General features: G+C 46.4%; 1 protein-coding gene across 4 annotated transcripts in view; it reads left to right on the forward strand.

Moving 5' to 3' along the window:
- Positions 1-13,763, forward strand: part of slc12a7b (solute carrier family 12 member 7b) — a 49,944-nt gene that overhangs the window by 23,436 nt on the left and 12,745 nt on the right. For all 4 annotated transcript variants that reach the window (XM_084475444.1, XM_084475446.1, XM_084475445.1 and 1 more), the window contains exons 2-16: positions 481-575; positions 2,329-2,463; positions 4,039-4,185; positions 7,764-7,818; positions 8,177-8,307; positions 8,670-8,911; positions 9,131-9,342; positions 9,829-9,996; positions 10,471-10,569; positions 10,804-10,861; positions 11,064-11,238; positions 11,626-11,744; positions 11,857-11,955; positions 12,782-12,901; positions 13,182-13,286. In XM_084475444.1, the coding sequence (XP_084331570.1) occupies positions 481-575; positions 2,329-2,463; positions 4,039-4,185; positions 7,764-7,818; positions 8,177-8,307; positions 8,670-8,911; positions 9,131-9,342; positions 9,829-9,996; positions 10,471-10,569; positions 10,804-10,861; positions 11,064-11,238; positions 11,626-11,744; positions 11,857-11,955; positions 12,782-12,901; positions 13,182-13,286 (1,960 nt within the window). The remainder of the gene's footprint in view (positions 1-480; positions 576-2,328; positions 2,464-4,038; positions 4,186-7,763; positions 7,819-8,176; positions 8,308-8,669; positions 8,912-9,130; positions 9,343-9,828; positions 9,997-10,470; positions 10,570-10,803; positions 10,862-11,063; positions 11,239-11,625; positions 11,745-11,856; positions 11,956-12,781; positions 12,902-13,181; positions 13,287-13,763) is intronic.

The raw sequence follows: 13,763 nt of genomic DNA on the forward strand, positions 1-13,763 counted from the left end.
AGAACCGCGGTTTACAGCTGGGCTCCAAATTGTTCTCCCTGTAGGCCGCCAGCTCTCGGAGGGCCCGAGATGGCGATGCAAGTTATGAATGACATCAATGGGATATCTTGCATTCCTGAAAGAGTTCCCCCCGCTAGAGTGGTAGTGGAGAACCAAGAGGAGCCCCAGCACTCAATACATAGCAGTAGCCTTGGCTGAGTCGTTTCTAGCTTTGGCCATAGCTATGGTGTTCTTGGGTTAAACTAATAAAGTATCTCTGCTTAATGTTGCAGACCTGTAGAAAGCGACGCTGTTGATCACGTATCTGAGGGATGCAGAAACCAAAAGAAAGGTTTCGATTTGGTGAAAGAAAAAAACGTAATTGAATCGATACACATGATGAATTATTAATTCCTGGTATTCTGGGTTCAGGGTCAGCGCCTTCCATATTCTGAGAAATTACATCTACTCATGAAGTTCTTTGTTGCTCTATTTCCACAGGAGATGGCCAACGAAAGGAAAGCAGTCCTTTCATCAACAACACGGACAACGATAAGGCCATCAGCTATGACGGCAAGAACATGGCCCTCTTTGAGGTAACGTTGTGGTGTCCAGGCATCCACATGAGGACCGCACTAGTTCCTCTGTGCTCCCCTTTCAACTTGTGTGCTTTTACTATTGTATTTAATCAAATTTGTAATCCGCAAACGTAGTACTAATTTATAACTTATAACTATGCCACCATGCTGTTGGTAGATTATAGTGGTTAGGTTTGTTTAGTCCACTAGAGTTCTAAACCCTCAAACAACACTACTGTTTTTTAACATGTCATCGTAACATGACGTTGCCAATAAACATTTGGGATACCAACAAGTGATGGCTTTCAAGCTAAGTAAATATGGAAGTTAAGGCACAGCTCAACCTTCACTTGGATTGATTTGTTTCCTGTTGTGTTTTCATAAACAAACATTTGTTATCTAGTGCCCTGCACTGCGACAAAAATCAAACAAAACTTTGAATCAAACTTGACTTACATGAATGTACCCTCACCGGTCCTTTAAACTGGATGTAAACGAGCCACAACTCACGACTGACTCGTACTGCCGTGAACGCTGCTGATGCACGTGGCGACGTTCTCTGCAGTGTGGCATCTCTGAGCTTTGGTCATTTCAAGTCTTTCAGTCCCCATCCCATGGCTAGTGCGGTCTTTAAAGGAGTCGCAGAGTTTTGCAGCCTGATGGTCGGGGAGGCTCAGGGCGTGAACTTCGGCTCGAGCTCGCTGATTAAATCTTCCAATCCGGACCCGTGGGAGATGTTAATCGGCCACATATCTTGGCAGATAAAACCGGTCAATGTATCTGTAATCGCCGTTTGCCGGGTTGTGGTAATCCCTCGCGATGACGCAGGAGGCCAGAGAGGTCCTTCGTGCCTGCTTTGGCCGCGGCACCTCTGACTGTCCGCTCAGCTCGCCCGTCAGGGTGTAACGCTTGCACGTGTGCCTCAGGTTACTCGTTGTGGAGTGGTATTTCATATGAGCCTTGCGTATTCTGCACAAGACAATGTCTTTGTTGTTGTTGTTTCCATTGGTTGGAAAAACGAAATAGTTGTGTGTGTATATACACTACAATACTGATTGAATACTTTGAATCGATTTGCCAGCTTTAGCCAAAACATTTATAATCAATTATTCATTCATTAAAAAGATTCCCTTATGGAATGGCAATTTCAGCATTTGAATAGTGTACTTTTTTTTTTTAAATTTGCTTCTGCAAATGTCCCTGAGCAACATGAATGAATGAAGGGGCTCAAGGTCATTGATTGAAAGTATTTTTTGACTTTCTGCACACTTTTCTGTGTCGCACATTGAACGTAAAATAGTATAAATTGACCTTTTTACCCATCGATCTACTCACTGTAAATCGTTATTGAATCTACAACACAATGAAGTGTGGGTTGTGCGAAAGGTCGAAGGGGTCTGAATGCTGTCTGAGGCCAGTGTAGCCAAGCAGGCTCAGCACGGCAGGATTCGACCAGGGTTAGCTGTATAAACCATCGGACGCCCATCCACGTGATATGGCGGCAGTAGCTCAGGAGGTAGAGCAGGTTGGCTGGTAACCGCAAGGTTGCTAGCTGAGTGTCGAGGCATCCCTGAGCAAGGCACCTAAAACTAACTGCTCCTTGACGAGCTGGATGTCGCCTTGCATGGTTGACTCCGCCGTCGGTGTGTGAATGTGTGCATGAACGGGTGAATGTCAGGCAATATTGTAAAGCTCTTTGGGTTAAAGTGCAATATAAATGCAGTCCATTTACCATTTATATGTGATCGGTGTTTGTGTTGTGGTGCTGCAGGAGGAGATGGACAGCAACCCCATGGTGTCCTCCCTCCTCAACAAGCTGGCCAACTACACCAACCTCACCCAGGGGGCGCAGGAGCACGAGGAGGCTGACGAAGAGGAGGCTGGGCCCAAAAAGAAAGCCATCAAGGTACATTCATATATCTTATTCTGCCACTCTCTGAAGTATATTTATTCTTCCAAGTATACGGAAGTATATTTTATTTGATTATTGGTATTGCCTTAAACAGTTGTTACTTTTGTTTTCACCAATGAGGTACATTTCTTGGCCAGTAAAGAAAATATAAAGCTACTATAGGTTGCTACTTTGGGACGCGTTAGCCTGTGAACACAGCCAGCCTGGGAACAAGCCCCCAGGAACGGTCTCAAGGTTTTCACCAGGCCTGGTGGCCAACTGGGTTCTTGCAGCATGAGACCAGAAAGCCTTCTCCTCATGATACACAATAGAAAAGCACACAGCTCTAAACTTTTTTTAAATATTACAGTACTGTTTCAAGTTATGTTCAGCTTTGATTCATGTCACTAAATGTGAAACAATGTGTAGTTTCCCATTGCAGGAAACAAGGGAAACAACAGAAAATAAACAAATGCAGGGATGCTGTTCCAACTCTCTTGTTGATAAAACCCTAAACTGCAGTCTCGAACTGCCTGTTCTTGAAGTGATAAATGAGAATATGGGCACCTCCCTTTGAGGGTAGATCAGACTTCCACTTAAAGTAGTTGTACCCAAACCCCAAGGGTCGTAACCGTGACGACCACATGCCCCCTACTTCCTAGAACTCCCATCCCAAAACACTTTTTTTTTTTTTGATTCTCAAAGTGTTTGAATTCCAGGTGAAACAGTGGTTTCACTTGCTCTTTAAGATAATGGAGCTGACACCATGACATGACCAGCACTGTTCCTGGACCAGTGGCAGTGGCTCTGTGTGTTTTAATATGCTAGATGACCAAAAAGCAACCTTGGCATTAATGGTGTACAACTCTCTTCTTTTGGGTCTTGAACGTCCATTCGCTGTTACAGCAATCACAGTTTCATCATTGGAACATATCTGCATTGGTATTGGCCAGGATTTGCATGTTCTGCAGGATTGTAGAATGATTTGCAGGGTCTTGCTGGCAAAACATTTAAATGGCAAATAATATCTTTTGTTGTTTTGTTGTTCTTGGACTTACTTTTAATATATCAACTAGTTGGACGAATCTTTGGTGCCTTGCCATCAGAGATGGAACAAGAGTTAATCAGAGGAAAGTCCAACAGACTTAATTTTGTAGCTAGTGTGTTGGTGATGCAGGATGGCTGTTGTTTAGTTTTTGAGATGAGATGCTTGTCCCTGACCTGCTGCTGATCCCCACTTCTTGATACACCTTGTTTATTACCTCCGGGAAGTGGAACAACCGGATAAGGCGTCCATTATACGAGCACAGCTTTGCACAAATAGCGCTTCTTTGGAATTTGAGTAAACTTCCACTGTAATGTAAAAACACTGACCCATTGTGTTCTTCTGCTTCTGATGATCATGCCCCTCCCCCTTCCTTTCCTTCTCTCTGTCCCTTGTTCCACTGGCATCTCATTTCACTTTATTCCCTTGCATCTCAACAAATTACCCATAACCCCCCTTCATGCTTCATCCCTTCCTTCCTTCCTTCCTTCCTTCCTCCTCCCACTCCCTGCGTCCCCTGCTCCCCTCTTCTCCCCCTCCCGCAGAGCCCTCAGATGGGGACGTTCATGGGCGTGTACCTGCCCTGCCTCCAGAACATCCTCGGGGTCATCCTCTTCCTGCGTCTCACCTGGATCGTGGGCACCGCAGGGATCGTGGAGTCTCTGGCCATCGTGGTGATGTGCTGCTCCTGTGTAAGTACGGGCCAACCCCCCCGTGATCCACCATCAGTCCCTGACCGGGATGTTTTTTCTTGTTTCATCGAACCGCGGTTGTGGCCGGTTGGATAAATACCTATATACCTGATACTTGGATACTTTGTTTACCTGACGGTCAACATTGACATATTGTGTAGTGGTGTGTCATTTTTTTGACTGAATAATCAAAAATCACCTGCCAGCCACCTGAAAGCCTTGACTTTTAAACAATTACATTGCAATCAGACGCTGCTGAGGTTACACACAAGACACACCAGGTTTTCTCGTTGGGCGTGTGTGAGGGTGTGGTCAGGAGGGGGCCGAGCATTTGGCTGTGAAGTGTGTGTTGAACAACAACCATGTTGGGGGGGGGGGGATGGCTGTCATGGCTGCTGATCCCTACCGGCTATATTTAGCCTCAAAGGCTTTCTGCTGCTCATACAGCTCGCCGTGCCAAATGCTACCTGACATCTTCATTCCTAATCCCTCTCCCAGTGCATGGTGTCAGACACACGCACGGCACTGCAGACAATGGCATGCTTAAGCTTATTCAGGGAAATTCAAAAGCCAACCCCGCCCTGAACCCTCTCTCACTTAATGAAAGGAACTAGTTGTTAATTCCCTCAGCAGCCAAACAACAAGATATTGGGGAATGCTTTAAATGTAAATGTAAACGTATGGTAAATGTAGTCACATTAAATTCTAGTGTTCCACTGCTTTTCTTCAGTGGTACACAATGTGTCTAGAATACCTGTGTATAGTTAACGCAGTCCATCGTTTGTTGTGGGAAGAACAAAAGTTGGACCAAGTGAGAAATTTCCATGAAATGTTTAATAACTCATTTCCTGATTTATTTTTTATTTTATATTAAAGGTCCCATGGCATGACAATTTCACTTCATGTGGTTTTCTAACATTAATATGAGTTCCTGCCTATGGTCCCCCAGTGGCTAGAAATGGCGTTAGGTGTAAAACGAGCACTAGGTATACTGCTCCGCCTTTGAAAAAATGAAAGCTCAAATGCGCCGATTTGGAATTTGGCCCCATATGTCGTCATAAGGGGCCAGGTTACCTCCCCTTTTTCTGCTTGGCCCGCCCAGAGAATTTGGCCCGACAATGAGCTACGACCGTGCAAGCGCCACATTTGTGTGTGTGAATACACACACTGTCATGCAAGTGTTATTGTACACTGTACACAATAACACAAGCTTGCGTAAAGCTCCCTTTTGGTGAAAAGACTAGACTGCGTTGGGTTCTCTGACGTCTCCACAATGAGACCCGTAGTGGGGGTTATCTCGGCCATGATTGAGTAGGAATTGGGAACTGTGACATGGAGGAGAAAGGGATTGCCCACCTGCCCACCGCCCCGCGGCAGTGGTGCCTTGGCGGCGGGCAGCAGGGCTCCGGCGGGAGACAATTGCGGGCAACAATCCCTTTCTCCTCCATTTCGCGGTTCAGTCTGTACCAGAGACGTCGGAGAACCCGACACAGTTATTTGAGATTCATAATATCATCCGGAGGCGCACACAGCTTTTGGCCGTGATAATATATATAATATAATATAGATATCTATATATAATATGATATAATTTAGATATTGAGCTCCAGGACTCCCGCCGGAGCACCCGGAGTGTTCAGTGTTTCACTGTAAACACTAGCGCATGGTACCATGGCCGCAAGCTGCTCAGGGCCACACCCCCACCCGCCACCTTGACCCGCCTCTAAAAAACAGCACGTTTGTGGAAAGCTCATTGTGGGACTGGCTCGTAGTAAAGCATCAATAAAGTAGCATGCCATGGGATCTTTAAGTTTTTATATTTCAGTCGGATCTCATGTTTCCGTTTGCACGTCTGTGTTTGTCCACTCTACTGTTGACTGTTTACAGTGCTTTGCAGGCTACCACCAATTACTTACAACTAACGCCCCTGCACACTGAAGTCCTGTTGCCATGACACAGTCAAACAAATAGACTGTTTTAGGTTCTCATGAGACCACCGCGGCCCCCCATCCCAACGGGTGTGTGAGCGCAACATTCTCCTGCTCTTTCTGCTTCTCCCTGTTCTTCCACATCCTCCCAGGGTGTTGCCATAGCCTTGCTATCATGTGGGGGGGGGGGCATTGTTATTCTGCTGGAATGTCTGAGTCACTGGGACTCTTTGGATAATGTGTTTCTGATCACCGGGGTTTATTTTGATGCAGAGCTTAAATGGGCTGTTGCCATGTTGCTGGTTAAGTGAAAGTTGTTGGCGGATATGAGGAGGACAGTACGGGGAAGGGAGCGTGATTCATAGACGGATATCAAACATCATGTTGGTGTTTGTGCGCTTCTCATAATAAAGAAGTTCTCACGTTCAAGTGTTACCCTAACTTGTGTTATTGGCAAAGCAAACAAGCTTGACATTTTGGAAGAAGGCATCCGTGGATTTAAAATGCGTCGTTGAACTTGTACGCAGCAGTGCAGTATGTAGTGCAGTTCTGTTTTCCCATGTAGTCACAGAAGTGTTCTAAGACGGAAGAAAAACTGAAAAAAAAAATCTTTATTGTTGAAGAATTTTATCTCCAAATTATTGGCAAATGCATTCCTGGAATAACTTGGTAGAACACATGGAGCTGTCTTTTAAACATTCCCTCTGCTGGTGTGAATAATTCTCAAGATATGACTTGTAAAACTAAGGGCAGACCGAGAGAATGCTCCTTAGACGTTGCAGCTGATGAGATGAGCCGCACGCCCCTGTACTTTTCCGTGCACTCTCACTGGCTTGAGTAAGACACAGCAGCTTAGACCCTCAACGCTATGAAGCTAGGAACACATTGCCTTAATTGGCTTTAGTCCAGCCTTTCCTGCTACGGCCCATTTTAAACCAAGAAATCACAGCCTCCTGAGACCATCCTGATCTCCCAAGTTCACCTTTTGGTTTCTCTCTGAAAATCATCCCTGGCGCTGATAAGTCTGTCAATTTCTTTGTTTTAACAGAAGTTAGGACAGACTGTTGAACGATATCTGAACTTGCGCAATCAGGGTGGTTTGGTAAGGCTAAGGAGATGGTTCAGCAACGATCATTCATTGGACTTGTTTAATCGGCTGTTGGCCGAAAAAAATAAAATGGCTTCATTTTACTTGGCTGCTGTTATTACGTAGTAAAAATATTATTTTTTTACAATAATTATTTTGTTTCCATCTGGTTTCAGCCTTCTGATCCGGAAGTAATGTTAAGTAAGAGGCGGGCTATAGACGATAAGGCTTTCTGCTGAAGATTTCGGAGAAAAGTCGCTATCTATTACCAATCTCCAAAGACTTACAGCCTTAGCAGCGAAGGAGGTCATTTCACAGGCATGGGGCCGGATTTCGCCCAGTGACACGGCTTATGACCGCACTAAACCCTTTGTTTCGGCCCCACAATAGGACTGAACAAGAAAAAACATAGATGTATAGAATTAGCCCAACCTGGCAACATTAAGATTTGTGTGTGTTTCAATTAAAAACTATTTTAAGTGAAGGATATCACATGAGGTGTTTGTATGTGACGGACCAAGATGTAAAATATAGTATAATGAATCTCTTGGTGTTGTCCACAGACAATGCTGACCGCCATCTCTATGAGTGCAATCGCGACCAACGGTGTTGTGCCAGGTAAGCAGACTTTATTCAGTGTAACAGAGGAACAACATACAGAATAAGTCAATGTTTTTCTGAAGCGTACTCATGCAAGTCTGCACATATGTTCCTTCCTAATACCTCATTGATCTAGATCCAAAATTGAGACTTCAGCTTGTTAAATTAGTTGACTGAAGGTATTGGAACATAATTGTTAACATTGTTAACATTAACATTGACGACATTGACAGTTTCTGGTTAAGTTTTTACTTTTTACTTGTCTGTACTCATTGGTTGTGTCATAAAGAATAATGACGGGATAACTATGGGGTGAAATTAGTAAAATAAGATTAAAAACGAATCAATTGTGTATTGTCTCCACCCCTCCTTTCAGCTGGAGGTTCCTACTACATGATATCAAGATCTCTGGGGCCCGAGTTTGGTGGGGCGGTGGGCCTCTGCTTCTATCTGGGCACCACCTTTGCTGGCTCCATGTACATTCTGGGCACGATAGAGATCCTATTGGTGAGTATGCTGTCATGATTTGTGCATTCATTTCCATCGATTTCCTTTAATATGTATTATTATTTGAAAATTCAACAGAATACAGACCACATCACATCTGCGAACCATGGATTTTACCCTAAAGCCTTCTCCCTGTGCTTGGGTCAAACTAAAGCCTTCACCCTGTGCTTGCGTCAGGCACACCCTAAAGCCTTCTCCCTGTGCTTGTGTCAGACACACCCTAAAGCCTTCACCCTGTGCTTGCGTCAGGCACACCCTAAAGCCTTCTCCCTGTGCTTGTGTCAGACACACCCTAAAGCCTTCTCCCTGTGCTTGTGTCAGACACACCCTAAAGCCTTCTCCCTGTGCTTGCGTTTGGTCAGACCTATATCGTGCCGAAGGCGGCCATCTTTGTGGCGGAGAAGAAGGAGGACGAGCCGGCCGCCCTTCTGAACAACATGCGCGTGTACGGCACCTGCTGCCTGGCGCTCATGTCCCTGGTGGTGTTTGTGGGGGTCAAGTATGTGAACAAGCTGGCGCTGGTCTTCCTGGCCTGCGTCATCCTCTCCATCCTGGCCATTTATGCCGGGGTCATCAAGACCGCCTTCGATCCTCCAGACTTCCCGTGAGTCCTCTCTGTAACGTGACACGGTTTTCCCATACACTATAATGTTGCATTGCTACATGCAGCGAGTCAGTTATTGAGGGCTTTCCTCGCTCCAAAGTGTTTCAGAGTTCCCTGTGAGCCTAGAGTTTGCTAGCAATTCACAATGGGGCAAAGACTTATAGAAATAAGAACGTGGACCAGAGTTTGACATTGATGTGTCTCTCCCCCGTGGCTTAGTGTGTGTCTGCTGGGAAACCGGACACTCCAGAACCAGAACTTTGACAAGTGTCTGAAGACGGAGGAGGTGGACAACCAGACAATTGGCACGGAGCTGTGGGGGCTCTTCTGCGAAGGGCGGCTGCTCAACGCTACCTGCGACGAATACTTCACCCTCAACAACGTCACGATGGTCCAGGGCATCCCCGGGCTCACAAGCGGGGTCATCTCAGGTCAGAACACTGTGCCCGCCCTCCACCCACCACCATCACCTTTAAATTCATTGGGTTGCAGCATTGAATGTTGTACAGGGCCATGTAGGGCGAGATGACAAATACACTGCAGGGTCTTGGAATAGCTGTGCAGGATATTGCACTGCATTGCATCATTTTGCATCATACTCTATTTCCCAGTAAAAACATGTATTGCAAATTTCCACTTGTTAAGTCAAAAAAGTGATGAGTGGCTTTTGACCGTCCAAATGCACACTGACCTGCACTACAATGGTGACCTGCATCGGTCAATAAAAATACCAGCCACTTAAGACAGGATGTTTTCAAGCACACTACAACTCTTACTTAAACCCCCAGTCTGTCTGCCCTGAACACATTACGCAATCCATTGTGCTCCGCCACAGTGTCAGACAATGCAGGGCCTCCTGCGAGGCGGTACGTGACTTCCAACATGCGGGGGTCTTCTAACGGCCCTTTCCCTCCCAGACAACATGTGGTCGGACTACGGGCCGCTGGGCATGCTGGTGGAGAAGCAGGGGCAGCCGGCGGTGCTGGCGGCGGACACCTCCCGGGACGCCTACATGCCCTACGTGGCCAACGACATCGCCTCTTTCTTCACGCTGCTGGTGGGCATCTACTTCCCCTCCGTCACTGGTACGATTCTTGGCTTTACACACACTACACAACACTTCACAATAAAGGTACGTTGACCAACCATGAGTTAACGTAACAAATAAATTGTATAAAACACACCGCATGAAGTAATTTTTTCGTTTTGGCAAGTAGCCGTGTAATAAGCAGGATAATGTATAGAATGTCGTTCATTTGTATGACTGCATAAACTAATGTTCATTTATGATTTATTAATGTACCAATATTGTAAAGCGTGTCCTCCTTTTTCCTTCTCAAAAGCTGCTTCATGCTGAACTTGATTACCAGTGCACAAACAGATCTACTGTGTTATTGGGTGGCACCGCCCCACACCATAGGGAAAAGTCACTTAGCTAGCTAATTCAAATCTCACAAAAAGGGGCTTTACATACATGTAGACAGTCAAATGTGCTTGAGCTGGTTCAACGAGGCCTGAAAGAACAGAAATGTTCTAAATGTTGTCGGACTTGTCTCCAGGTATCATGGCCGGCTCCAACCGATCGGGAGACCTGCGGGATGCCCAGAAGTCCATCCCTATCGGGACCATCCTGGCCATAGCAACCACTACATTCATTTGTATCCTCTCATCCGTTGCCATGATGTTTCTATCAAAGAGTTACAAAGGCAACACATATTTCCTTGTTTATTATTATTTAACTCTATTTAGGCAAATTTTGCAACGAGAGTGTGAGTCAAAGAAATCTGATGTGTGACCTTTGACCTCTATAAGAGTAACATGTATCATATTCAGCATAATTTAATTGTCCTCTATAGAAGATTGTAGGTTCTCTCCTTAACGGTGTGCTCCAGACTTGACCTCTGTGGTGCTGTTTGGTGCCTGCATTGAGAGCGTGTTGCTCAGAGACAAGTAAGTATGAGGGACAAATACCATACAAGATTTTAACGTGTACGTTGTACACCGCTCACATTGTCTGCTCCTCCAATGAGTGTTAATCTGTAGCAAACTATTTTTTCTTGTTTAGCGTGGACTGTTTAGTTTATGATTTTTTGAAATCTTTCAGACGGCCTCTGTTTGATATGAAACGTCTCCGTTCGCAACCACTCTGCAGGTTTGGCGACTCTGTGAAACGGAACCTTGTGATTGGCACGCTGTCCTGGCCGTCACCGTGGGTGATTGTGATTGGCTCGTTCTTCTCCTGCTGTGGGGCGGGGCTTCAGAGCTTGACTGGGGCTCCACGGCTACTGCAGGCCATCGCACGAGATGGCATCGTCCCTTTCCTGGCGGTCAGTCACCCCCCCCCCCCCCTACCAACACACACATTCTGCAGCCAAGTTACCTTAATGAATTGTGAAGTTGTATGTAAATGGTAAATGGGCAACCAATTTCTAACCAGTGGCCACTCAAAGCGCTTTACACTCACACTCAAAACCACTCAACACTCACTTGTTCATACACACATGCACACACTGACAGCGGTGTCAACCATGCATGGCAACAGCCAGATCGTCAAGAGCAGTTAGGGTGAGGTGCCTTGCTCAGGGACACTTCGGAGCTGGGGATCGAACCAGCGACCTTCCGGTTGCAAGTCAACCCGCTCTATCTCCCTGAGCTACTGCCGCCATGTGTGTCCATGAATATGTTGAAAAAATGCCTGTGTGTGTTTGTTGCAGGTGTTTGGCCATGGGAAGGCTAACGGTGAGCCCACCTGGGCTCTGCTGCTGACCGGTGGGATCTGTGAGATCGGCATCCTCATCGCCTCCCTGGACGCCGTAGCCCCCATCCTTTCCATGTCAGTTGAACTCACTCACTCAATAATACACACACACTCGACGGCATTGCCACTTTGATGTTCTCCATGGTGTTGTTTCTGTTGAGTCTCCAGCGCTTGCTCCTCCCCCCAGGTTCTTCCTGATGTGCTACCTCTTTGTCAACCTGGCCTGTGCCGTTCAGACGCTGCTCAGGACGCCCAACTGGAGGCCACGCTTCAAGTACTACCACTGGTGGGTTCACCGGTGCCAAGGAGGGGGAAGGGGGAGGGAGGGATTCTGGGGTCAATCAGAGTCACGGATAAATGTTTGCAGTTTAAGCCTTGTTGAACCAACACACTTAAATCATGGCTTTGGATTGAACATGGCGTAGGCTATTCATAAACTCAAAAATAAACTAAAAGTGGACAACATAGAGCTGAAATAATGCCGCTCCCTACCTCAAGTATAAACACAGCGGCACTGGGTTTACTGTGCAATCGACATTGGGGACATTCCAGTAGAGTGATGCGTCACTGCAGATACCCTGACGAGGTCCATAATAATCACATTTTTGACCACATAAGAGGACCATTCGACCCAATTGAACCAGGATTTCTCTTCAGATATTTCACAGATTATACAGGGACTGGAGAATGTGTCCTGTCTCTTTGACGTCAGAATCGGGTCAAACGTCCTGTAGTGTGAGCTTGGCATCAGCCACCCCAGCTCAGACCTAGTTAGTGCATCAGTTATCTCACAGCCAGAACTTTGGCCCGGCCTGCTGCGAGAGTCATTTTGGGAGCAGTGCCCAGTCATGCTGGATCCAAACTAACAGGATTCGGTGTCTGTACGGGCCTGTGATCACTTAGTGTACCTGTTTGTGTGTGGAGTCTGTCACCTCTTAAAGACCCACACAGGCCCACACAGCTGTGCACACACACAAAAAATGTGGCAAGTATGGCACACGTGGCACGTGAACCAATTTGCATGGTGCATTACTAAAGCCTACCGTTGTGTTTGTTTATCGCTGTGTTTGCCTAACCGATGCAGTACACTCCCCCACTGTCTCCCCTGGCAGGGCGCTGTCGTTCCTGGGGATGAGCCTGTGTCTCTCCCTCATGTTCATCTCGTCCTGGTACTACGCCATCGTGGCCATGGTGATCGCCGGCCTCATCTACAAGTACATCGAGTACCGCGGGTGAGAGCGCTGCTCCACACCACACTCCGAGACACTGGAACTAACTGTTGGTCATAGTGATCAGTGTAAAAGAAGAAGTGTGTCAGTTGCCTCCCTGCAAAGTTGTCCCAACAACGTAGCCATTATTTTCCACACCATTTTTTTATTTTTTATTTATTGATGTATTCATTTATACATTATATCTATTTTTATTTTATTATCATGTTTATTGTATATTTTATTATTATTAGAATTGTTTGAGATTGGTCGGTACTGATCTGTACTCTGCTCCTCTCTCCAGGGCGGAGAAGGAGTGGGGCGATGGGATCCGTGGCCTCTCCCTGAACGCCGCCCGCTACGCTCTCATTCGCCTGGAGGAGGCGCCCCCGCACACCAAGAACTGGAGGTGTGTTTACATGAATGTGTGTGTGAAGGCCTGTACATGCCGCGGTGGCAGAGCCGTGTTGCGTACCCATCGCTCAAAAGGTTCCACCGTCCACCCAGATGTGGCGCATCACTGATTGGTGAACTGCCCAGATGGGCGTGGTTCACAACCACTCAGCGGCCGGCTGCAGCTAACCAAGCTGAGCTGTGTAAACATTGAAATTGTGTAATTGTTAAAGTATGAGACACTCCAATAGAATACAAAACATAGGTGTGTTCACCAGTCACTGTCTGGAACATAACTTTTTTTGAGCTCTTTCCTCCACAGATGTTGTGCTCGCTAGTTGATAAATCACCCTCTAGTGTACATCTGATGTAATGACACCTTGTTGCGACAGTTGCGCATTCATCGATTAGCGTTTTGTCACACTGTTGCGTTGCGTGCGGATTCGGACAAACAACAGCTCGTTGAGGGCTTACCTGTGATCATGGTGGGATT

This window comes from Micromesistius poutassou (assembly GCF_964030765.1).
Source record: "Micromesistius poutassou genome assembly, chromosome: 11".
Lineage (NCBI taxonomy): Eukaryota > Metazoa > Chordata > Actinopteri > Gadiformes > Gadidae > Micromesistius > Micromesistius poutassou.